Source organism: Artibeus jamaicensis, unplaced genomic scaffold, assembly GCF_021234435.1.
Source record: "Artibeus jamaicensis isolate MK-2021 breed Jamaican fruit bat unplaced genomic scaffold, CSHL_Jam_final contig_490, whole genome shotgun sequence".
Lineage (NCBI taxonomy): Eukaryota > Metazoa > Chordata > Mammalia > Chiroptera > Phyllostomidae > Artibeus > Artibeus jamaicensis.
The window spans coordinates 1,392,985-1,420,450 of NW_026521861.1; the positions used below are offsets into that span (position 1 = coordinate 1,392,985).

A 27,466-nucleotide genomic window follows, 5' to 3' on the forward strand; every position below is an offset into this window, starting at 1 on the left:
ATTTTAATAGGCTTATCCAGATGGTCCATTTGGAAAATGGATAGGCTGATCTGTTGAAAATTAAACTAAATTTATCTCTCTCATACTTCAAACTGAAGCAAGAGAGAGAATCGTGCCTATTAAGTCCAGCACATACAGATGGACCAGCAGGTCACACATGGGACTAATCTGATTCATTTTAAAAATAAATGCGTACATTATTGAATCATTTTCTACTTGCAAGATCTGCTGTGTGCAGTATTTGAAAGAAATTTAATGTGTTTTTTTTTCCCCATCACTTTTTAGCAGGTTCACTTCACCCTCTCCACTTTAATTTAGCCATTTTTGTCCTTTTTTCCCTTCTGGTACTCCAAAATGATTTTTCTGATTCTGTCAGTGTTGAGATCCAAGCTCTGGAGATTAATTAGGTCAGGAGGCTCTCCCCACCCCCTTTCTTTGTAAAGGGTTTTATCTCCATTCTCTTTGTGAAGAGCATGAACTCAATGTTCTTGGAAAGAGAAATGGCCTTTAGAAATAGGGAAGTAGGAGATCCTCCTGGGGCCTTCGGAGTCTTTTAGCTTCTGGGTGTTTTAACAGCCCCATGAATGCAGATTTGTAAATTTATTGCAGTGCCATCTGGTTTTTTGGTTGAACCAGATTACTGTTGGCTTGTGTCTGTCTATTGTGGTGGTCACTCCCTAGGAGCTCGCCCTCTCAATCGTAGGGAAGAGTGATGAATAACAGGGGTCAATAGAAGCGGGTCACAGGGCAGCTGTCCAGGACTGCCCTGAACTTGATTACCCCACTGCCGGTTTTTTAAATGTTGGACATAATATATAAGCTGTTTAAAATCCTTCTTTTCTCTATTGCATATGACAATAATGAAGTGCCATTTGCTTGTGTTGTCTTCTTCCCTCGCCCCCCACTTTAGAAAGTTATTGTAGGTAAAAAAAAAAAGCCAAGGCTGCCCTTTTAGAAACCTGGATTGATGTAAGTGGGATTTGCCACTTGGAGGCCAATACTTAACTTGAGATTCTCTTGTACATATTTATAATGGGATTTCAGGAACTCTTTTGCCATTGATTTGAAAATGCTTAGTTACATTCTGACAAGTTTAATGATGTTTTAAACTAATTTTATAGTTTATTTTATTCTAAAGTGTGCTTTTACCATTGTTGATACAATATGACTACTGTGTGTTAACTTGGACAGTTATTTAATTATCGGAGAGTATCATTACAATTCTTACAGACATTAAAAGGATAGTGGGTATTATAAACCACTTTAAACCAAAAATTTGGCAACTTAGATGAAATGGATAAATTCCTTGAAAAATATACAGCACAAGGTGAAACAAAATTTTAATAGCCCCATGTCTATGAAAGAAACTCAATTAACTATCAAAAGGCCCATATGGCTTCACTGGTGATTCTATCAAACATTTAAGGAATAAATAACACCAATCTTACACAAATTCTTTCAGAAAATAGAGAAGAAAAGAACAGTTCCTGACTTGTATTATGAGGCCACCATAACCACAATTTCAAAACCTGATAAAGACATTAGCACAAAAAGAAAATATGGAAGGAGAAAGTCAGGAGACGCTACTTCCTACATCACCCACTCATTTTGTATCCCTGCTTTTCCATCATCAGAAGGCAGGAGAGTTGGGGTGGGGGGAGCAATGTATCCTTTTAATTTTCTAATAATCTTACAGATTAGTCTTTCAGAATAATCTTACATCTTGGCATTAAGTATGAACTTTTATTTAAAGGATGCACAAAGTGGCTACAATTTTCTTTCTACTTTTATTCCTAAAGTGTGAAGTCAGGGAAACCATAGCAATTGTTTTTACAGCCTTTATTCATATCTGCAAACAAGGGCAAAGGCCTGGGAGGATACGTGAAAGTACTCATTGCTTTCTGAAAATGTAGCCTTACAACATGCAACTCCTTCTTTCCTTCATATTGGCGCTAATAGGATCTGTCAGCCCTGCCTTTCTCTGTAATTGAGTAAATTGTGACCTCTGTCTAATCCTTTCCCCACCCCCCATTCCCTTTGTGTATGTGTCCACTTACCATCCTGAGAACGTGGGCAGTGATAAATAAAGCATTGAGTAGAACTCTCTCAACGCTTTGAAAGCAGCGTGATGCCAGCCCTCTAGTTATATTTCTTTAAGTGTTTACGTTTTTCTGTATTCTTTCTCTTGTGTAGCTGGAACCCTGGGGATGCAAAGCCATGAGAGAGGCCAAGGAGCTAACAAAGTAGCTGTCTCCCTTGTTAGCTTGTTCCTTTATTCTTTAAAAACAAGATAAAAACCATCTGGCTCAGGGCATTACATTTTCCTCCCTCATGCACCTCTATAGATGGAGACTTCACCTGCAGTGAGGGTTTACATTGATTAGGGAGGGAGCAGTAATTCAAGCTTCCATCCTCTTCAAGGATACTTTGCAGTCTTTTAAAGGTGCTGGCCCACTGAGTTAAACTGTCAGGGGACGATAAAAAAGTATCTTCATCCCAGGAGGTAACAGCTGCCAGGTTTTCAACACCTTGCACGCTGTTGGAAAAAACGTCACAATTGTCAGCTGAAAGAAAAATGACTCTGTTGTCATGTTCTGTTAATGACTGGCCCTTATAAAAGGAACTACGTAAGTCTTTAAAAGGAGTAAGTAGCTGTTTTCTTTGCCCACTGTACCCATCCTCCCCAAATTCCTATGTTTTTCTAAACATTACCTTGGAGGAGATCCACCAAAAACCAAAACAAAACAAAAACAAGAACAAAAAAACAGCAGTGAAGAAGTGAAAGTGAAACCATCCCAGGATAAGCATGAAAGTGATTGGCATAGCTCCCTTATACAGTTGGATGACTGGGAGGAAAAAAGTACATCACTGACACAGAAAATGACATTATAGTGTATATTAACAAAACAATAGCAACAACAAAAAGTCATTCATAAGCCAGTGAGCTGAGAGAAAGCATACTGTATTTCTGCTCTTTGGAGGACAATTTGTTTTCAGGCAGCATCCAGATGGGTAAATACCATGACATTTCTTTTTTCAAGAGAGCCACTTCATTTCTTTCTTTAAAAACAAACTCACTGATTTACTTCCTTTAATAGCTCTGCAATGTTTGTATATGATTGCATTCCCTTCTTTTTGATTTGATTGATGGGGGAAAAGGTTTAATGAAGTCTCTGATATCAGGCAGGCAGGGTTTTTTCCTATTTGTTTTAGGTTAGTCATTTTAATTGTATTGAGTAATTAGAAGGTACACATAGCCAAGGGAGCTTTGTTCTGATAATTGCTCAAGAAAACCCATTCTCTATCTGCCGTTGCTTTTTGTTAAGACATTTCTCCCCCTAGTGGCAATAGTAAGCACTTTGACTTGGCAGTAGGCAAGGTGTAATTGCAATGTGACAAACTATACTTAAGGGACTATCTTGTAAATACTTTAGTTTGGGGGTTTGGCATTATTTCATTATATATGTGTGCTTTTTTCCCCTACAAAACTTCCTACCCCCCCTTTTTTTCCTGAATCGCTTTGGGCTTTGGATGGAAAAAAATAGCCTGAGATGTTTATTAAAAAAAAAAAAAAATCACAGTGCATCCTGGGTAATGTTTTGCAGCTTGACTTAATTTTATTCATTTGTTTTAATTACCTATTTATAAAGATGCTTTTGAATTTGTAGACATTATTTAATACTTTGGAAGACGTACCTCATTTGAAATAAATAAATAAATTGTATTTATTTTAAACAGTTCATGTAAAAGACCTTAAAGGTAATTAATGTAGGTCTCTTAAGTAAGACAAAAGTGATCTTTCCAAGTCTGATGAAGTGATTTGTTTATTTAACTTCCCACTTTGGCTGAATCCTTCAGAGTCTAATAACTTTTTTTTTAACATGCTTTGGCAATTTGTGTCTAGCTACAAAAACCCTTCTTCAAAAAGCAGCAATTTAATAACCAGCTTTCTTAAAATTACTTTGAGGAAGGAAGACTATATAGGGGGTTGGTGTTTTGTTTTATTTTTATTTCAGTGTAATCATGCTTTGATAAATTGTGTAATCACTAACTTAGTAGAAAAAATACTATTGAACTCCTGGGTTGCAATGACCATAAAAAGTATATTTTCATATTGAGACTTGAGATATTGTGAATAAATTATAAAGGAAACAGCTTATATGCTGGTTGAAGTCCATATGGGCCCAATTCATTTTGTGCTCAGTGCTAAATCTGGATGTACCATTAAAAAAAGAAGAAGAAGGAAAAGAAAATGGGGCGAGGGGAATAGCCTATTATGCCCAGTTGTATGGGTCCTTAAAAAAATCTGCCCTAAGAGCAACATGGAATGAAATCAAATACAGCTTTGCATCTATTGAGTGAGATTCAGTAGATCTGTGTGACATTTTTAAACCCCAGTTCCAGCTTTCCTAGATGTCGCTTTCCAGTTTGCTTTTTCTGTCCCGTATTCGTGCTGGGGACTTGATTTAATGTTACCATATATCTCAAGGTCCCCGTCTTCCCCACTCCCCACCCTGCAATCACCAGCCATTTTCATTATACTATATCTTGTTTTGCTATAGGGCTGCTGAACAGATTTCTTAAGCAGCTTTTTGCAAGGTTAAAAGAATGCAGCCTGGTAACAAGTTTGTGTCATTTTAAATATATACCTTCTAGTAAATAAGGAGAAGTCTGGCAATCAATCCCTTTTAGTGTGTTATATGTTTCACCTGACAACTAAACCTTCTATTGATTAGCCATTACTTTGTTAGATAATCCTATGTCATTGAATCCATTGTAAAAAATTAAACTCTTTAAAATGTTTTACCCTAGCAGCAGTGTGAAAATTGAAAACTTGTTCAGAATTACAGCCTGCTTTCACAAAGGTAGTTTTCAGCAAGGCATCTTACTGGTTTACGCTCAGGTGCTTTATATGTAGCATAAAAACATATTAAAGTACTTCAACGCAAAACTCTGCCTCTGGTTCAGCAGCGAAGCTACCTTTTCAAATGACGCGTGGGGACAGAACCTATCTTGCTTGTGGCTGTTATACTCACTAGTTTAATTATAGCCTGGAAGGAGTCTTATAATAGTAAAATATTGAATTTTTTAGTCTTCTTACATTTAAGAATTGTGATAAGTTTTAGTTTACTAATCTACGTAACTTCCTTGGGAGATAAACAAGATCATATACCCATTTTATGGATGGAATGTCTAGGAAATAAAGGCCTATATAGCTTTATTTTGGAAACTTCTATAAGCCTAGAACAGGTTTCCTGAATCTATCTAGTGTTCTCCTAAGTGTGTTATACTCACTTTGTCCTATTTATGAGGACAAAAGGAAAAGTCTGTCCACTGTGTAACCTCTGCTCAAATTAAGATACGGAACACTTTCATTGCCCAGGGAAGTTTCCTTGGTCTCCTGCCCAGACAGCCTCCGTACCTCCAGTGAATCAAACATGATCAGCTCACTGCTATGGATTAGTTTTACCTTTCCTAGAATTTCATGTAATAAAATCATACATTTTAGGAGTCTAAGATTACAAATATGTATATAATTCATCTGTGCCACTGTAAATATCAGTAGTTTATTCTCTTACTGTATATTTTATTGAATAAATATTGGGTTGGTCAAAAGGTCCCTTTAATTTTTTCTGTAAAATAAAGGACACATTTTTTATTTTTACCAATAGCTTCATTGATTTGGATATTTTTAGTATATCAGCTGTCTCCCGCTATTGGCTTCTAATGGCTAGAGGCTGGGCTGCTGCTAAACATCTTCCGATGCATAAGGCAACTAAATCCACAGCAAAGAATCATTTGGCCAAAATGTCAGTAGTGCCAAGAAACTTCACAAACCACTTTTGACGTGTTCGCTCAGTCACAGCACCTTCTCCATACACTGCACAAATCTTTTTTGTGTTTCAGTTGCATTTTTACCTTTCTTAAAATAATACAGCATAATACACTGATAAAGTTGTGTATCTTCTTCCATCTTCAATATTAAAATGGCTGCACAAAAATTCACCAGATTTAGTAAGTTTTTTTTTTTTAATGCATGCTGATGTAATACAATCTAACGGAATTGTTTCAAATGAAATTAAAGACAACTAAGCACTACTGGAGCCACAGTATGGAAAAAAACAAATGAACTTTTTGGCCAACCCAGTGTACTATAGTTTATTTTCAATTCTTCTGTTGATGGACACCTGAGCTATTTCCATTTTTATAAGTGAAGTTGCCATGGATGTTCTTATATAAAGCTTTTTTCATAAGCATATGTTGAGTATGTTTTTATGTGCTTATTAGCTGTTCAGCTATTTTGTGATGTCTCTAAGTTTTTGCCATTTGAACAGATTGCTTTGTTTCTCTTACTGAGTTGTGGTACTGTACTGAGTTCTAGCTACTGGTCCTTTGTCGGATATATGTATTCTGAATATTTTCTTACGGTCTATCTTGCCTATTCATGGTGCATTTTGATAAGTTTCTAATTTTTTAATGAAGTCCATCTATCAATTCTTACCCTGTAACTGTGATTATATTCTTCTAGAAGCTTTATAAGTTTTAGCTTTTATCTTTAAGACTATGGTCCATCTCTAATTCTGATGTGTGTTGTGATGTAAATTTGGGATTCATTATTTTCCCAGTGCTTTTTTTTTTTGCACTTTATTTTCCTTGTAATAACAAAGATAGAAACACCCCCATGCTTTTTTATTCAGTTGTTTTGTCACCATTGTTGGAAAGACTTTCCATTCCCCATCGAATTACATGGCGCCTTTGTCAAAAATCAGTTGGCCATACAAGTAGCTGTTTAGTTGGCTTTATACATCTATTTCTGAACCTCCTAGAGAAGAAAGGCTGCTGTTCAATAAGAGCAAGGGGTGACAGAGGCTGAGGCTCTGACCCACTCCTACTTTAAGTCCCTAACATGACAGAGGATGAGCTCAGGATCCTGTGTTTTTAGAGGTATTTGTCCTTACACCAAATACAGTCAGCCCTCCGTATTCCCAGGTTCCACATCCATCTGTTCAACCAACTGCAAATCAGAGATATTTGGGGAGGAAAAATTACGTTGTTTATGATGGCTACTATGTAGTGAGGCCTGCAATGGTTGCATCTATACTGAACATGTACAGACTTTTTACCTTGTCATTTATTCACTAAACAATATAGTTATAACAGTTATTCATATAACATTTACATTGTATTGGTTATTACAACTAATCTAGAGATGATTTAAAGTATGTGGGGGGATATGCATAGGTTATATGCAAATACCATGCTATTCTGTATAAGAAACTTGAACATTCAAGGATTTTGGTGTCCTTGTGGGAGAGAGGTGAGTTGTCTTAAAACAAATTCCCTGAGAGTGCCCAGGATGATTATATTACAGTCTTGACTGTTGTAGCTTTAATATGTTTTGAAATCAGGTAGTGCGAGTCCTCCATATTTTTATTTTTAATATTTTGTCTATTTTAGATACTTTGCATTTATATTTAAATTTTAGAATCAATTTAGCAAAAGTTTTGCAATGCTATTGTAAATATTTTCACTCTGTTTGTTGTTTATTGTAGATACAAAGGATTTTTACCTTGTGTCCTGTCATTTGTAAATAAAGACAATTTCATTTCTTCTCCAATTTATATGCCTTTTTTTTTCTTTTTCTTGCTCTATTGGAATATTGAATAGATATGGTAAGAAAACATCTTTACTGTGTTTCCTGTCTTAGAGGGACAGTGTTAATAACTCTTTCATCACTGAGTATGATGTGAGTTGACATTTTTTTTTTAGATTTCTTTAATGGGATTGGATTCTCTTTTGAGTAAAAGTTCCCTTCTATTCCTACGTTGCTGAGGTTTTTAAAAAATTATGAATGGGTGTTTAATTTTGTCAAATGCTTTTTCCCTTTTATGTTGTTAATATAGTGAATAACATTAATTGACTTTAGTAAGAATTTTTATGTCTGTCTTCATGAGGAATATGTAGTTTTCTTTCTGTTTTTTGTGTCAGGTTTCGGTGTCAGGGTTATGCTGATCTCCTAAGATAAGTCTTCACCACCTCCTCTATTTTCCAAAAGTGTTGGGTGTATGATCTTGGTGTTTTTTCATTTTTAAAGCTTAATGTAATTCACCAGTTAAACCATCTGGGCCAGAAGAGGTTATTTTGTTTTTGTTTTTTGGGGTTGTGTGTGGTGGAAAGAATTTAAATATTTTTTAATTTGGAATGATTTTTAATAACAACTTCTTTAATAGGTATAGAGTTATTTCGATTTTGATTCTTATTGTATCTGTTTGAGTAACTTGTATCTTTTAAGAAATGTGTAACACATTGCAGTCTATTAACATCTTTTATTTTAATGTTCAGATTATTCCATATTGGGAAAATGAGTGCCCCTTTGACATCTCCTCATTCCTTGGGTATTTCCAGGTTCATTTTGTATTTTTGTTGTTCAGTCCTGATATCAGCTATTTCTCCAGGGAGCTATGGTTCCTTTTAGTGCAGAACGGTATTCAGAATGCAAGATATAAATATTAACTTGTACTTTATACCTATATTTATATTTTTAAAGCCATGAGTTCACATTAATACCCCTAATTCTAATCCAACACCATAGTCTGTTCTAGATTTCTTCCTTTTTAAATTTATGATTCTTTTTTCTAATAGTAAGAAACCTGGTTTGAGACTTTTTTTCTTTCAGTGCTTTAAAAATGTTGTTCCCTTATCTTCTATCCCACCTTGTTTTGGTAAAAAGTCTGCAGCTATTTACATTGTTGCAGAATCACTTTTTCTTCTGGCCGCTTTAAGGTTTTGTCTTTCTGGTTTTCAGCAGTTTTTACTGTGTTGGACCTAAATTTTGTTTTCTTTGTTTTAATTTCCCTGGAGTTTGCTGATCGTGGATCAGTAAGCCAATGGTTTTCACCAAATTAGAGAAATATTTAGTCACTATTTCTATATTTTTTGTGCCTCCAAATAAACATGTGTTAGATCATTGAAAATTGTCCCACAGATAACTAGATTCTATTGTTTTTTCTTTCTCTTTCTCTGTTCTTCAATTTCAGTCATGTCAGTTGATCCGTCTTCAATTTCATAGACCTCTTCTTCTGTCATCTCTAATTTGCTTTTAAGCCCATCCAGTAATTTTTAAATTCAGATACTGCACTTTTTAAAAAAATTTACTTATCTTTAGAGAGGAAGGGAAGGAGAGAAGGAGAGAAACATCAGCGTGTGGTTGCCTCTTGTGAGTCCCCTGCTGGGAACTGGCCTGCAACCCAGGTGTGTGCCCTGACTGGGAATCAAGCCTCAATTGTGTGGTTCGCAGGCCCACACTCAATCCACTGAGCTATGCCAGCCAGGGCCAGATACTGCACTTTTTTTCTTTTTAAAGATTTATTTATTTATTTATTTATTTATTTATTTATTTATTTATTTACTTACTTACTTACTTATTTATTTATCTATCTATCTTTAGAGGGGAAGGGAAGAAGGGAGAGAAATATCAATGTGTGGTTGCTTCTGGTGCACCCCCTGCTGGGAACTGGCCCCTGCTGGGAACTGGCCTGCAACCCACGAATGTGCCCTGACTGGGAATCGAACTGCGGTCATCTGGTTCGCAGGCCCGCACTCAATCTACTGAGCTACACCAGCCAGGGCCTGCACTCTTTAATTCTAGAATTCGTTTGGTTCATTTTCAGTTTTCAAGTTGTTGAACATACTTACTATAGCCTCTTTAGAGTCTTTATGTGCTAATTCCCACAGCCGTATCCTCTCATGGTTGTATTCTGTTTGCTCCTTTTTTTTTTCTTGACTATGGGTCCCATTTATCTACTTCTCAGGTATACAAGTTTTTGTTGTTTTTAAGATTTATTTATTTATTTATTTATGGGCAGAGGGGAAGGGAGGGAGAAACTTCACTGTGTGGTACCTCTTGTGTGCCCCCCACCAGGGATCTGGCCTGCAACCCAGGCATGTGCATTGACTGGGAATCAAACTGGTGACCCTTTGGTTTACAGGCCAGCACTCAATCCACTGAGCCACAGCAGCCAGGACTTTTTTTTATATTAGTATATAGCAGGCAATATAAATGACACATAGGAAAGACTATGGTTTTTTTTATCTTCCACCGATTAACTTTCTGGCTGGTAATTGTGACTTCATAGAGTCTGGTTTTGCATCCATTAGGGCAAGTATGTTTTGATTTTGCACTGAGTCCTAAGACTTATTCTTTATGCAGGGTCTTTCAAGTTTTCATTGGAAAGTTTGAGGTGCTTATTAAGCCCCTCTAATTTAGTAGGAATCAAATTATAAACTGTGTCTTCCCTCATAGGCAGCAGTTAGATCTCTGCCCAGATCTTTCAGCCTTACAACTGTTACTTTCCATTGGAATCCTTGGAGTCTCCCACTCGTGTATGTAGCTTAGGGGATTAGCCATGGATTTGAGGGGAGTTTATATGCATGTTTTGATGCTTTTTCCCTCCCCCATGGCTTTTTCTATTTTCTATGATTTCTCTTCTCAATTTCCAGCCAGTGTGGTAGCCCTGAGCTCTATCCTCTGACATCGCAGGCCAATAGACTGTGGCTTTCTAATTGAATTTTAGTCACCCTGTACCAAGTGGACTGGTGAGTCGTACCCTTAGGGAACAAGCACATAAACATGGACCTTACCCAGCATGGTTATCCTTTCAAAGTCAGTCAGTTTTTCCCACTAGTTTCTACCTCCTGCCTTTAAGTAGTTATGTTTAAATCTTTTTCTATGGCCCTGGCTGAGGGCTGGAGCATCGTCCTGTATGCAAAAAGGTTGTGGGTTCAATTCCTTGTCAGGACACATACCTAGGTTGCAGGTTCAATTCCCAGCTGGGGCATGTATAGGAGGAAGCAACTGATCGCTGTTTCTCTCTTACATAAATGTTTCTCTCCCTCCCTCTCCCTCCCTCTCCCTCCCTCTCCCTCCCTCTCCCGCCCTCTCCCGCCCTCTCCCTCCCTCTCCCTCCCTCTCCCTCCCTCTCCCTCCCTCTCCCTCCCTCTCCCTCCCTCTCCCTCCCTCTCCCTCCCTCTCCCTCCCTCCCTCTCCCTCCCTCTCCCTCCCTCCCTCTCCCTCCCTCCCTCTCCCTCCCTCTCCCGCCCTCTCCCTCCCTCTCCCTCCCTCTCCCTCCCTCTCCCTCCCGCCCTCTCCCGCCCTCTCCCGCCCTCTCCCGCCCTCTCCCTCCCTCTCCCTCCCTCTCCCTCCCTCCCTCTCCCTCCCTCTCCCTCCCCCTCCCTCCCTCTCCCTCCCGCCCTCTCCCGCCCCTCTCCCGCCCTCTCCCTCCCTCCCTCTCCCGCCCTCTCCCTCCCTCTCCCTCCCTCTCCCTCCCTCTCCCTCCCTCTCCCTCCCTCTCCCTCCCTCCCTCTCCCGCCCTCTCCCGCCCTCTCCCGCCCTCTCCCTCCCTCCCTCTCCCTCCCTCTCTCTCCCTCTCCCTCCCTCCCTCTCCCGCCCTCTCCCACCCTCTCCCTCCCTCCCTCTCTCTCCCTCTCTCTCCCTCTCTCTCCCTCCCCACCCCTTTCTCTTTCTAAAATCAATAAAGATATCCTCAGGTGAGGAAACTTTTCTTAAAAAAATATTTTTTCTATGGTTTACAATTTTATCTCAAAGAGGTTAATTTCATGCAGACATTTCTACCATTATTGGAACTAGAATTCTTTGGCTTAAAGTTTTATTTTGTTCAATATACCAATTATTGCATAATGTTTTTTTCAAAACAGGGTAAGTTTAGTTTAAAAAAATTGTGAGTTGTCTGTACATGAATAGTAAACGTGGTATTAGTAGTTGCAAAAGAAGTACTAAACCCTGAGCCCAGAATATAAATGTGTCAGCAACTCTATACATTATGTCAAATGAACCAACTTACTCTTTTAAAATACGTGAATAAGCCCTGGCTGGTGTAGCTCAGTGGATTGAATGCGGGCCTGCGAACCAAAGGGTCGCCAATTTGATTCCCAGTCAGGACACATGCCTGGGTTGCAGACTAGGTCCCCAGGTGGGGACCACATATTGAAGTTTTTCTCCCTCTCTTTCTCCTTCCCTTCCCCTCTCTCAGATAAATAAATAAATAAATATTTTAAAAATGTGTTTTGAAATAATTTCAAGTTAAATGATGTAAGAATAAAACAGTTACGTGGGTTTATTTTTGAAAGTTTAACTTGTTTAAATGAAAAAAAACAATTTTATAATATCTTTTTCTGTTTTTTAAATTTTATTTTTGTCTACCTCTTTCCAAAGAATGGTAATTGGCCAAATATGAATTATTTAAAATATATGCAACCATTGCTGATAAAAAGTAAATGAATAAATAAGTAAATTGGTGAAAAAGTCATAGCTCTTCCTGACAGAAAAATTAAAGTTAATAAATATAAAAGGAAAGGGATATATTTAAAAATGACCAACAGAACTCCATAGTACATATTACCATAGGCAAGATTCAGCAATACATGCTAAAATTAGTGGGCAAAGCTGAAGCAGAAAAAGAATGTTTGCATAGTCTCAAAGTATTTCCCCCAATATTTAGTAATTCCTAAAGGAAGAAATAGTAAGCCTATAATTGAGAGTCTGGGCAGATGCAATCTTAGGCAAGCCATCAAGGTTAACATCACCAGAAGCATTCCTCAAAAACGTCCTGACTTGATACATTGAGATGAGCATCACCACTGTGTTATCCTTCCTAGTAATGAATAACCTCAATCTGATCATGAGAAAACCTGAGACAGACCCAAGATTAATCAGCACTCTTTAAATGCGGCAGTCATGAAAGATGAGAAATTCTAACAGATTAGAGGAGACCAGGAGACAGGATCACTGCATGCAGTATGGGATCTGGGACTAGATCTTAAAGAGGAAAGGGGCATTCATTGGGGGGGAAGCGGGGACACTCAAGTTCTTTATATTGTGCCGCATTGATTCCTTAGTTTTGATAAATATTCTGTAGTTGTGTAAGACATTCGTTCATGTAAGGGAAAGTTGGATGAAGGATATCCAGGAACTCATACCTATTTTTGCACCTGTTCTGTACGTCTAGAATTTTTTTATGAATGCATTTTTTCCTATTGTTAGTTTTAGAAAACCCCCTGTGTCTTCAGACTTTTCTCTTCAGTTTCAACATACACATTTATACCAGTAATTCTGAGTGTTTCCAGACTAGCAGCATCAACATCAACTGACGGCTTGTTAAAAGTGCACATTCTCCACATCTCTGGGATGGGGCCCAGCAATCTTCATCTTTACAAGCCCTCCAGGTGATTTCAATGCATGCTGAAGTTTGAGGACCATGATTTGTACCATCGGTAAAAACTTAATACTAAAGGGAAACACTTTTATTAATATATTGGCCAGTTAATAATATTTGTTTTCCATAAAGTATAGCCAGTTTTGTTTTTAATTGTGGTAAAATACATGTAACATATTAGTCATCTAAAAATGTATAATTCATTGGTATTAAATATGATATATTCACATTGTTGTGTAACCGTCACCACAATCTATCCCCATAACTCTTTCCACCTTATGAAATGGGAGCCCTGGACCTGTGAAGCAAGTAACTCCCCATTCTCCTCCTCTCCCAGTTCCTGGCAACCACTTTTCTACTTCAGTCTCTCTGATTTTAACCACTCTAAATATATAAGTTGAACCATACAGTATTTATCTTTTGTGTTGGGCTTATTCCACTTAGCATAATGTCCTCAAGTCTCATTGATGGTGTAATACATGTCATAATTTCTCATCCTTTTTAAGCCTGAATACTGTTCCATTGTTTGTACATGCCACATTTTGCTTATCCTGTAACCCATCAATGAACACTTGGGTTGCTTCCACAGTCAGCTTTCGTCATACACAATATACAAGTATATAACTTCAGTACCGTTTTCAGTTCTTTAGGGTATATACCCAGAAGTGGAATTGTTGGATCATATGGTGATTCTATTTTTAATTGTTTACCACCATTGTTTTCCAGAGTGGCTGTACCATTTTGCATTTCCACTGATGGTGCACAGGGGTTCCGATTTCTTCATATTCTCACCAACATTTGTTTTCTCGTTTTTGTTGTTATTGTTTTTACTAATACCCTAATGGGTGTGAAGTGGTATCTTATTATAGTTTTGATTTGTATTGCTCTAATTATTAGTGATGTTGACCATCTGCTTGTTGGCCATTTGTATGGTCCTTTTCCTGTTTTTGAATAATTAGTACCCCCACCTTTGATTCATTCAGTGTACCACTGCTGTTCATATATTTGTTCATAGGCACATCAGTGGCTTTTGTGGACTTTCACTTTCTTTGCTTTCTGCTGTCTAACTTGTCCCTCAGGGCTCATAAATCTGGAATTTACATATAGAATCTACTTATGTGTTGATTTTGAGGAATAAGGCAGAATTTAAAAACTATGTATGATAGATAGTACTTTAATAATTAAACCTGTTTCCAAAAAATTGTCTTTACAGACTTATAACAGCTGTGCCAGAATCTGCTTAAACCAAGAAACAGTATGTCTAGCAAGCACTGCTATGAAGACTGAAAATTGTGTGGCCAAAGTAAGTATTATTACTCATTGTATATTATACCACATCGTAATGATGCTTTATCTATAGACATCTTCATTCACTATTGCTATTACAGACTCTTCAGGACTTTATATTTAAAAAAGATTATAGCAGGCATCATTTTATCCAAAAATTAGACCGCAAGTTGGGCTCTCCATCTCTTCAATTACAACAGAATTTTCTGATTACGTATTCTGGTCACACTTTGTTCTAAATCACATTTGTTTCTTGATACTAGTTACGGATTATTACAAACAAGGTTTATGTAAAAAAATGTACAATTATTTTTCTAAGTTCATGATTTTTAAATGTAATTAAGTATAGTGTACACCATTGCAAAGGTTATGAAACATGCTACAGAAAATCCAATTATTAAATCACTATTATGATTTATTAAGTGGCTTAATGATAGGAATATTCCTTTTGGTGATCTTGATTTGCGTGGACAAGTATATTGAAATCATGTATATGAGGTACCTCTTTTTTTAATATATTTTATTGATTATGCCATTACAGTTGTTCTGTTTCCCCCCTTCATTCCCCTCTACCCTGCACACCCCCTCCCCCACCATTCCCCCCTTTAGTGTATGACCAAGTGTCTCAAGTTCTTTAGATTCTATATTTCCCCTACTATTCTTGCCCTCCCCCTATCTATTTTCTGCCTACCGCCTGTGCTACTTATTTTCTGTACCTTCTCCCCCCTTCTCCTTCTCCTACTCCCCTGTTGCTAACCCTTCACGTTATCTTCATTTCTATGGTTCTGCTCCTGATCTAGCTGTCCTCTTAGTTTGCTTTTGTTTTAGGTGTGGTTCTTAATAACTGTGAGTTTACTGTCCTTTCACTGTTCATCTTTTTTATCTTCTTTTTCTTTGATAAGTCCCTTTAACATTTCATATAATAAGGGCTTGGTGATGATGAATTCATTGAATTTGATCTTATCTGAAGCACTTTATCTGCCCTTCCATTCTAAATGAAAGCTTTGCTGGATAGATCAATCCTGGATGTAGGTCTTTGAATTTCATGACTTGGAATACTTCTTTCCAGCCCCTTCTTGCCTGGAAGGTCTCTTTTGAGAAATCCGCTGACAGTCTGATGGGAACTCTTTTGTAGGTGACTGTCCCCTTATCTCTTGTTGCTTCTAGGATTCTCTCCTTCATTTTAATCTTGGCTAATGTAATGATGATGTGCCTTGGTGTGTTTCTTCTTGGGTCCAACTTCTTTGGGACTCTCTGAGCTTCCTGGATTTCCTGGAAGTCTATTTCCTTAGCCAGATTGGGGAAATTCTCCTTTATTATTTGTTCAAATAAGTTTCCCACTCATGGCTGTTCCTCTTCCCGTTCTGGTACCCCTATAATTCGGATGTTGGAACGTTTAAAGATGTCCTCAAGGTTCCTAAGCCTCTCCTCATTTTTTGGAATTCTTGTTTCTTCATCCTTTTCTGTTTGGTCTTTTTTTTTCCTCTTTCTGGTCTATTCCTTTGATTTGAGTCCCAGTTTCCTTTCCATTACTATTGGTTTCCTGTGCGTTTCCCTTCATTTCAATTAGTTTAGTCTTCATATGTTCCTCTAATTTGTGACTAAAATCAACCAGTTTTGTGTGCATCCTGATCACCAGTGTTTTGAACTGTGCATCTGAAAGCTTGGCTTAGATTTATCGGCTCTGGGGCTCTAAGTTGTTCTTGAGTCATGTTTTGATCTGTTCGTGCCTATTACATAGGAGGAGCAGAGCCTTAAGTGTCCACCTGGGCGGGGCTACCCAGGTCTCTGGTTTGTGACACTATGTGTGGGGGCGGGGTCAGAGAGGGACAATGGCGGTCCCCTCTGCCACTTCCCACCACCGGGTCCTGCACGGTCTGTCTCACTGCTCACTCCTTCACCAGTTTATCTGTGCGCGAATGTGTGACCATGGTCAGCCCTCAGTGAGTCCACCACCTTTCACCCTCAGTGGGTCTGCCCGCTACTGCACACCTGGGATCCTCCCACAGCTGCCGGCGTGCCTGGGTTGCATGCCCAGGTCAGTCCAGTGGATCTTTCCTGCCCAACCCCGCTCTGCTGCTGGCTCTGCCCCTCTTACTGGTTTGGCTGAAGGGTTCATTGTTGTCAGACTTCTGTATAGTTCAATTTTCTGTGGTTTGGCTGCGTTTTTGTTGCTAAAACTTTGTTGTTTTTTAACTTGGTTGTGTGAGAAGGCACAGTGCTTCCACCTATGCCTTCATCTTGGCAGAAGTGAGGTACCTCTTTCTTATGTATAAATGTGTGCCATATCTGTAGCCTAGATTTAAAAAATCTTATATGTTAGAGAATCTTACAATCTAATAATTTTATCAACTATGACTCAAATTTTGTAAGTATCTCAAAGTAATCAGCAGCTTTGAACTACATTCAGGTATCAACCATTTTGATTATTCCAAGAGTAAGAAAAATTCTACTGTGGGCTCTGTTTTTAGACTTTGACTTTGCATATCTGCAAAATGACTACCTTCAGTAACTATTTTGTCACTGTCACAATGTTTTCTGCTTAGTAACTAGTTTAAGTTTAATCTATTGTATTATATACTTAGCCTTCAATTACTTACTGTTATTATTAGAACTAGGGCTGGTATCATGTAGTCTTCATTCTTTGCTACAAAAATCAAAGGACAGTGGTATTTTTTATTATTTTTATTTTATTTCTTAAGACATGCAGTGGTTTCTAGATCTACTTTATCAACTGAAAATATATCATAGGGAACATGATGTATGATATATTTTCATATATTCACTCAATGGAAATGATCCATATAAGAAATATCAGGATTTATTAAGAATTATAGTTTAAAAAGATAATCATTTACATGTCTCTTAAATTAGAATGTCTTAATGATTTGCTGTAAAATATGAATATTATAAATTATATATTACATTTTTCAGTTATTAAGTTACAACCAGCAAGTACTGATTGGCCGTATTTTATATCCAGCATTTGTACATTGAGATGGGGGACCAATTATTTGGGCATTTAAAACTAATCTGTCTTCTTTTTGGCCATGCCGCTCTTAGTGTCATCACAAATGGGTGACTTCTGGCTAAACAAAGTAAAATCTTAACATGAGCACATACCCAAGGACAGGATGACGATTTTAATGAATTTCATTGAGAGCTGGCCAAGTGAGCAGCTGTTCCTTTTGTCTTTTTAATACTTTGTAAGCCAGGATCTCTAAGCTACATAGTTATGTTGGTGTATGTCTGGTGTATGATGTGGTAGTTTTGGGTTTTTTTTTCCTCTCTCACCCTCTACTTCTGTGGTGCGTTAGAAATCTCCTGGCATCTGGCACAATGGTATAATTTCCATTGTGGCATAATTTCTTCTGTGCTCTTGGGTGAGGAAGTTTGCTCATTGCTGCTAATCAGTCTGTTTCCCTTGCTCCCAGATGGTGACCCTCTCGTCCCTTTCTTGCTTATTTTAACATTATTCTGACATCTCTACCCTTTCCTTGATTTCTTAAATACCCTAATTTAATAATGATTTCTATCATTTTCTGTTGGAACCCACCTAACTTTCTGGTTCCTTTTATTGGCCTACAGCCTGTCTTCTGGTTAATTTCTTCAGAGCTGAGCCAAATAAACAGTTGATCAATGGCAAATAAAAAACACGTAGCTAAGTTTTTCTTTCTTGCAACAGCCTTCCGTAGGGTACCCATAACATGGGGTTAGGAAAATAATTTTGCCTTTTTCATTTACATGTGTTAGTATATCTCATGATTCTGTGCTGTTTCTCTTGGCCTTATTTATTGCCTGACCTTTGAAAGATAATGACTTGCTACTATTTTTGTAGGTGTGCAAGCTTGTCCCTGTTTCCTGCTCTTCACCTTTAGCCCTTAACTGAACAGTTTCATCTTGCTACACTTGATATGGCTGCATTGGTTTTTAACTTGGTACAAGTGTCTATTAATGATTCAGACTGTACTCTACAGTGGCCTTGAATGTCCAGCCATCTCCATGTGGGAGCAACTATAGTATAGTGATATCAACTGTTTTTGGCTCTAGTTCAAAGCAGTCAGTTCTGGTTGGAGTGACTTTGGTTTGGGTGGCGATAATGAAGTCTAAAACCTTACTATTAAGTACTGTTTATATGTGCTTTAGAGAAAAGTTTTAATGCCAGTTATTCCCTTAAACATAGTGATGTCGTTGTGTTTGGACCCCTACAGCTACATTGTATGTGACTCTTTGTTGCCAGAAATATCTTACAGTAAGTGCTTTACAATAAGCCTATGCAAAGGGACCCCATTACTCTTATTTCAAATACAAGAAAACAAAATTGTTAGACAAACTACAGTCACCCTAGGTTAATAATAATCTTCTGAGCCTCTAACTTGAAGAGTGAGGACTAAAACAAGATTTAAAAATTAAAACAACCTGGCTGGTGTAGCTCAGTGGATTGAGCATGGGCCTGTGAACCCACACATTCGTGGTTCGATTCCCAGTCAGGGCACATGCCTGGGTTGCAGGCCAGTTCCCAGCAGGGGACTCATGAGAGGCAACCATACATTAATATTTCTCTCCTCCTTCCCTTCTTCTCTAAAGATAAATAAATAAAATCTTTGGGGGAAAAAAAGAGTTTACAGAAACAAGCACTTAAAAAAGTTAAAACCGAGGAAGGATCATTTTGTCAGTGTTAACTTAATTCAAGTAATATTTGGAGGCACTGAAATGTCTTATTTTCTCCTAAAGCCTTCCTTCTTAGTAATTATAGCCCTGTATTTCATGAAATTTGTGTTTAAACATGATGAGCTTTGTATTTATTGTTGCTTTAAATGGACAGTCATTATTGACTGCCAACTTAATCTTTAAAATCAATAATTACATTGTACCTAATTGTCAACCTTCATGATGTTTTTTATTGGTAAAGAAAACTAATGGAAAACGAAGGGCATTGATTCTTTATTTTTTAATTGACTTTATTTAAGTATTACTGAAAAGTTTGGTTTCAGGTTTTCCCCTAATTTACTCATACACACACAGTTAAAATTAAGTTGTTTGAACATATCTACTTAGATTCCTGTTCAGGTAGGAATAAGTATTGCCTATATATTTGGGAAATAAACAACTTAAGTAATCCTTCGTAGATGTTCTGTATTATAGTAGCAGTTGTTTGTTGTTACTGTTTTTTACTTGAGACTAATAATCTGTTTGCAACTGACTGAGACAGAAAAATGTGATGTTCCTTTCCACTCACTCCAGATTTTGATAGAAGACTTGTTTTATTTATTTCCAAAATTATATCCGCAGGAAACAAGCTGTTTAAATTCAGATTATGCTGAAGCAAAATGGTCCTGGTATGAGAAGCAACGTGCTGTTTTACGAGCACAGAGTCCCTTTTCTCATAACTGATTGATAGTAAATATTTTCCTGAAGAATTATTGCCAGCCATGAACAGTGCAACTGTTTCACTTTTTTTCTGTGCTACTTGCTGTACCAGCCATTGTCGGTAATTAAGATCTACAATTCACAGTGCAGACGTTTGCACTTCCTCTGGGTCTGCGCTATTTATAAGGCATTTCAGCTGTTCAGAGTTTCTTTTGAGTTTTAAACTACATGTTAACAGGCTTCTTTAATATATGTTCTACAAGTAGCATGTCAGATGGTCCATTCTGCACACAGCTCCTCTTTTGAGTCTAACAATTAACTTTGTGGAGAATATACTTAGATTTAACCATATCACTAAGGCCTATGTGGTTGGGAAAACTCTGAGAGTGTAATGTGTTAGACATTAGGCTTATTGCTAAAGTTCAGAAATATTTTTTCTTTCTGATTCTTCAAGTTTTCTTTCATCCTCAAATGTTCATATGAATTTAATGAGGGTTAAAGGTGGGGTGTTACAGACAGGTTCTGAGAAATACTAGTAGAGTGACTTTTCGGAGGTCACTTTGAAGTAATAATAGAATCAAGGACTGTTGTTATAGACAAGAATTTATGTGTTTATCAGATTAAGGTATAAGAACACATGACCAGAATACATAACCTTCTAGATGTGCGTGATATTTAGGAAAACAAAGGACACCAAATGAATCAGCAGATTGACTGTGCATTTGTTGTGTAATCAGCTTTAGGGACCCTAAGTAGCATGTGCCATTGGAGAGAAAAACGTAAACAGGAATCCTGGGGTCTGTATTAAAATTGGTGAAGTTTCAACCACTTCAAGAGAGTTGAAATTTTTTTTAAAAGTTCAGACCCCAGTGTGAATCTTCATGAATCATCCTGAGAGTCAGAGTAACTGCTTGCACAGCCTCCTTGCTACCTGCATTCATTATTAAACATACAAGAAAAAGAAACAAGAAACTGAAAGCTGTTGACAAAATATGTTTAAAGCTTTGCGCTGAGTGGAGGAGGTCAGATTGGCTGTTTTTAAGCCTGAGGTCAGCTGCTTTGATTCTGCACGTTGGCTGCCAGTATCTTCCAGCGGAGCAGATCTACGGAGAAAGTCAGGACACGGTTTTCAGTGCTGATTTCCTGATGGCCCCTTGAATATAAGAGCTTATAACAAAGCTTTTCCAAGGCAGTTTTATTTGTCAAAACCTAAAACTTTCTGTAGTTCTTTTGAACTACAACCATAGTGTTTCTGCAAACTTTTTTCCTCTGTGAACTCTTTATGAACCTTTTTTTAGATAGCAGTGTGGTTCAACTGTTAGGAACCACTGATACATCTGACTGAGATGCTTCAAGATGCTAAAAATCTATTCACATTTCTTTCTAGCTAGGAAGCTAATAAGATTGAGTTTGTCTTTGTGGATTGATCTAGATTAGCATGAGATGAGCCCAGTCAGTGTCTTCCTCAGTGAAAAAGGGAAGGTTGGGAGAGAGAGGGGTGACGGAAGAAAGTTCTTTATCAAGAACCGACTGCAGTATTGCCTGCTGATGCATGTCGGATCACCCGCACGGAGAGATCACATGGCTTCTCCAAAAGTCAAACGATCAATTCGCCTCGTTTTGGCTCTGTACTTAATGCACAAACAGTGCGATCTGCGGGGCTGTAATTGCATTGTTAGGGCCAAGGAACAAGCCTGTGCCTTTTCAGCAGACAGCTGGCAGGGAGAGAGGCATGTTGTTAGGAAAGAGAGAGGCAAGGCAAATAAAATTACTGCTAACGCTCAGAGATCGGCAGGAGTCCTACTTGCCTAATCTTACCGGTGGGAGCAAGCGGCTGTTGTAATCCAATTATAGCAGCATAAGCAATTTGTTAGACACTCCGCATAATGTAACAATTTCCCAATAAACTCTGACTTGTAATAACGTCGGCAAGAGTCCGCATAAATCTGCCCGAATGGTGGGGGCTGGAGCATTCGGCTGGGGGCTTGTAATTGGCGCCATCAGCACGTTTTGCAGAGTGCAGTATGGTGCAGTCTTTTAGTGCAGGAATTTTAAGGAGAAAAGCATGGCACACGTTTCTTAGAAAAAAGAAAAGTGGCCATTAAAAGGGGAGCAGCAAGAAGGGCATACTCCTGCCTTCACATTACCTACAAATCTTAGTGTAGAAGGAAAACAGGAGGAAGCCATGTTTCCTTCCAACACTGAACGAGGAGCAAGGGGGGAGCGTGTGTGGATTAAATTTCTATATTTAAAATGCACTGGTTTCTATTATTTATACCCTCCTTCTTTAGCCCCCCCCCAAAAAAATGCTGTTCAGGCAGCATTTAGCTAACATTTTTACAAAATGTTCATAGCCAAGTGAGCCTAGAAATATGAAGTTAAAATCTATTTTCTTCTAGAGTTTAGATTTTTCTTTATAACAGAAAAATACAGTTTCTTTGTGCCCAAGACACATCTTTTAAGGATATTATTTCATTGAATATCAAATCTTTCTGGAGACTTCTGTCTTCTGCTTTAAGAAACCAACTCTTAATGAAGGGTTTTAACACTGAGCTTGTTGTTTGCTTGTCTGGCTTTACTACACTGCTTATTTTCCAATTCTGAAATATATTGTGAATATATATGATACTAGGATTAGTAATCTTTCTTATGAATACTTATTGTATAAGAATATAGTCTATTAAAATTTAAAACCATACCTGTATGATTATTACAAAAATAATTTTGATCCCTAAGTCATAAAATTTTTGTTTTGGAGAAATGTTTGTCGTGTGGAGAAAATAAAACCTCCATTATTTATTGACTGATTAGCACTTGTAGTCACAAAATAGAGTTTCTCATTTATACGAGGTATAGGATATGGAGAGTACTCATAGATTTTGGCTAATAAACAGGTTTGCATACAACTGAATGTGTATTAAATGTTACCTTTCTTAGCCAACCTAACTCTTCATTGTTGTTTATTTATGTCAAAGCCAAGCTTTTGAACTAAGAACAAGATTCTTCAAAATAACATATTGCTGTGGGTATTATTACAATAAATATTTACTTTCAGTATAAACATTTCTTTCTGAAGCAAATGCTGCCTTGTTTGACTGGAACTGCATCAATAAACTGCAGCACCTCCAATAAAGCCACTCAGTGTCTGCGTTTAACTAATGGCTGATTTTCATGGCTTTGACAGTGAGCTGTGTGCGTTATTTTCTCCTGATATTGTAAAAATAATGAGAGCAAATTAGAACAATCAGTTTACACAGATAGCTCCTGATTGGAGGCGATGGGCAATATGGCAGCAGGTAATCCATCTTCGGGCTCCTGTCACATTAACTTCAGCAGTGTGAAAAGATCAGGTGGGGTAAGCAGGGATCCTGCCCAATCGGAACACTGAAATTAATGAGAAGAGCATTGTTCTGTGATCAACCTTTTAATTAGCAAGACTGGAAATGGAGGGAGTGATGAAGGCAGCTCCACAGCTGAATAATGCCAGGCACAATTCCTGAGAAGGGGGGAAATCTGTAGGTTGTAACACCACACTTTTCTTGCAGTATACAAGTATTGTGTTTCCGCTCTAGAGTTGGTTCACAGACTAAGAAATACTGCCTACTTCCAAGGTGGTGTCACAAATATGGTTGATGTGTTAATGACCTATAGACTGTAATTCTGTCGTGGGTCATTAAGGATTTTGGTTACCAGCACACTTTCTCTGGCGTCGTACTCTGGGTTTTGACCTTTGGATTTTAAAAAATCAGGTAACCAGAGAAATTAAATTTTAAAGAGGTCTGTCTTGTCAGCCTCATCTCTCCAACTTAGTTGCAAGTAGCATGAGAGTTTTCTAGTTTGGAGCACTTCTGTCACCTTTTGAGTTACTTAAAATAGAAGCAAAATCCAGGCAAGTAAGTTATGGTGTATTTTTTTTAAAAGATCTTATTTATTTCTTTTTAGAGAAAGGGTAAGGGAGGGAGAAAAAAAGGGAGAGAAATATCAGTGTATGGTTGCCTCTTGTGTGCCCCCTACCGGGGACCTGGCCCACAACCCAGGCATGTTCCCTGACTGGGAATCAAACGGGTGACCTTTTGGTTTGCAGGATTGAGTTCCACTCAATCCACTGAGCCACACTAGCCAGGGCAGTGTATTTGTTTTCCTGATTCTGTTTATTAGGAAATCTGCTGTTTTCTTTTTCCCCTATGCCATTGACTTTTCAGTATTGGGGGCTGTATGTTCATTTCAATTTATATAATTGAGAATGGAATATCAATAAATAGTGTTTGTAGGAGGAAGGGTGGAATCTATGCAGTAACTGTGACTAAAGGCTGGTTTATCTATTTGACATTCAGTTATACTAAAATTGTTGCCCTGTTAATCATCCTTGTAATCTTGGAAAATATGGTATCAGGCTATGGAAGACATTAATGAGCCACATTTTTTCTACCAAATCAGTTTTCTGGGCCTTTCTTTAAGCTGTAACTTTGGGAAAGTATATGAGGCTATACTAATTTATGTTATTTTAGTCTTTATACCTTAATCTTAATGGCTTACTATAAAAGCAAATGATATATTTTAGGCTATGTAAAGGAATCCAAAGATATCTTCCAAAGACATATAAATTTATTTTCTTGATATTATAAGCTAATTGACTCAAGCATTTACTTAAATTATTAATACATAAAAATTAGTTATTGGTACCCATCTGGAGTACAGAATTAGCAGGAAAGAGCCTAAAGTATAGTACAAAATATTCAGGTTAAATATAAGATGACCTTTTCTCATCATAGTTAATAAGACCTTTTCATAATATACACAACTAATGGCGATTTTAGCCTTGCAGCCTTAAGATATCGTATTTACAGAATGTTAAGTCCCTGATATTATACCTCTATGCAAAACCCATAGAACAAAGGCACTTTACTTCTCCCTAGCCCATCTCACTACCCCCCTTCCCCTCTTCCTCACAATATCTTTAGTATAGCTTTTGGAATTTTGTCAGAAATGTGATTTTTTTGGACTGAGAGTGAGCTTTTATTGAAAATTCATATTTAGACTGAGATGTATCAGTATTTTAGGATCAGTGACTTAATACTAAATAGTCTGTAGGACTTCCCCCCTCCATTATTTAAGAGAATGGTGCTACTGTGCATATTAATATTTTAAAGGCCACTTGTTAGAATTTTGCATGATACTTTTCTACACTCCTGAATCTGGAAGAGAGATTTTTTTTATTCTTAAGGCTTTTATGGATTTTTGTGGCTTTTCATTCTCCTCTCCTCTAGTTTGACGGTTTCAGAAGCTTGGACTCATAAGCTCTCCATGAATAAATATGTTCTTAGTTATATGGTATAAATAGATCACTTACAAAGCTTGTGAAACTCGAGCTCTCCTTTTGAACCTTTTAGTACCCATGAGCTCAGGATCTATACATGTTAAATTTTATTATTGTGTCATGACTTCAGCTTATAAGGCAAATGAGCTATGAATTCAAAAGACTATTCTTTCTACCAAGTTTCTACAAAAAATGATAAAATTGTATTTTTCTCTTTTTCCTATGATTCTGGGATTCTGTTTTACTTAGTGATCTTGGCAATATTTGTTTTTGTTGTTAGAGTTCTTTTCCAGTAAGATTTGCTTTGTAAGATCAGTGTTAAAACAGATGTCACTTTTTTTTACCTCTTTTCATGTTTTGCTAGTAATTACGTGTCTAACTGGCCGAATGACCAAGAAACTCCTTTTTTGATTTCCTAACTGAGCTAGAGTTACCAAGTCACCTCAAATTCTACTGATCTGAATCTTACCAATAGGGTTCACTTTAGAAAATTTTTTATTAGTTTAGTCCTTTATACTTCACTCATACACCCTTATTTAAAGTTCTTAGTGTAGCCATGGCCAGTGTGGCTTGGTTGGATGTTGTCCACAAACCAATAGGTCATGGGTTTGATCCCCAGTCAAGGCACATGCCTGGGTTGTGGATTAGGTCCCTGGTCAGAGCTCATGTGAGAGGCAGCTGATAGATGTTTCTCTCTCACATCAGTGCTTCTCTCCTTCTCCTTCCCTTCCCCTCTTTCTAGAATTAATTTTTTTTAAGTAAAGTTCTTAATGTATGGAACCAGTTGAATCTCTGAGGCTGTTATAACCCTTTGTAAGTCCTCACACCCTCACACTTTTTAGTTTGGGGATATGTTCCTGTATAAGGAATTAAAAAATGTCCATTTTCTTTTTTGTGAATCTTCCGGATAGAAGACGTTTACCTTTCCCCTCCTCCCCCAGTTCTGTACTACTCGAAGTTTGAGGTGTAGAGAAAATACATTAATATTTATTGCACCTGTCTTTAGGCACTATAGTGCTGGCTATGTTATACCAAATTTTTTGGACTGTAAGACACACCAGACCATAAGATGCACCTAGGTTTTAGAGGAGGAAAATAGAAAAAAAATTTTTGAAGCAAAAAATGTAAAATATTTAATAACATAAATTATATAGGCTGCCCCCACCTGCCACAGCGAGCCAGGTAAGCTACTTTCAGATTATAAAATGAACCCCCATCTCCTCCCAGATGTGGGGGGCAGGGACGCATCTTATAGTCTGAAAATTACTGTATATTTCAGTCCTTACATGAACCTGATGAGATGCATATTGCCCTTATTTATAGATAAGGCACCTGAAGCATAGAGAAGTTAAACCTTTCCCCAAGTTTTCACATCTCCAAGTTAGAGGTTTTTTTTGATTCAGACCTCTCTGACTTCAGAGTCCTTACTCTATTATACCTTATTGCCTTTCCAGTAGCATTTGGAGGCCCTGTGTATCTCTCTGACCATTATACTTGGTCTCACTCTAAGAAGCTCCTATAGCTTTTTCCCATTTGATTTCTATAGCATTTTTTTTTACATCTAGCAAATGTTATCTCCAGCCCTTTCCTTCACCCCCTCTACTGCTTATAAAATATCTTTTTCTGACTTAATTGAGCCAAGTGCTATATTCAGAAAGCTAAACTATCTCCGTTCTGGGCCACCTACTCAGTAGTTCTGCTGTGTAACCTTAAATGCTTAGCTCAGGCCCTGGCTGGTGTAGCTCAGTGGATTGAGCATGGGCCTGTGAACCAAAAGATCGAGGTTCGATTCCCAGTCAGGGCACATGCCTGGGTTGCAGGCCAGTTCCCAGCAGGGGATGCACAAGAAGTAACCATACATTGATATTTCCCTCCCTCTCTCCTTCCCTTCCCTTCTAAAGATAAATAAATTAAAAATAAATAAATGCTTAGCTCAGTAATAATCACCCACCTTATAAACATAGGCCTTAAAGGATCCAAGGTGATTTCATGGCTTCATGTTCCATTGTTCTACGTATAAAATGAGTGGAACATCGTGAGTCCAATACTGTTCAAGGTGGTGATTTATACGTTAGAAATTGTTCTTGAGGTAGTTATGGACTACAGATCTCATCCTACTGCGTGTTATAATTTACAATGTGGACGTACATTGGTGGTCCTTTTATTCCATAAATTTATTTTTCCTGGTTAAGTTTAGTAATAAATTTTGTCAGTTTAAGAAATGTCCCTTAAGGCTTCAAAACCCAGGCTCTGGTTGAAC

General features: G+C 37.7%; 1 protein-coding gene across 11 annotated transcripts in view; it reads left to right on the plus strand.

Moving 5' to 3' along the window:
- Positions 1-27,466, plus strand: part of BTRC (beta-transducin repeat containing E3 ubiquitin protein ligase) — a 191,103-nt gene that overhangs the window by 106,417 nt on the left and 57,220 nt on the right. For all 11 annotated transcript variants that reach the window (XM_053668501.1, XM_037159411.2, XM_053668500.1 and 8 more), the window contains one exon: positions 14,446-14,535. In XM_053668501.1, coding sequence (XP_053524476.1) covers positions 14,446-14,535 — 90 coding nt within the window. The remainder of the gene's footprint in view (positions 1-14,445; positions 14,536-27,466) is intronic.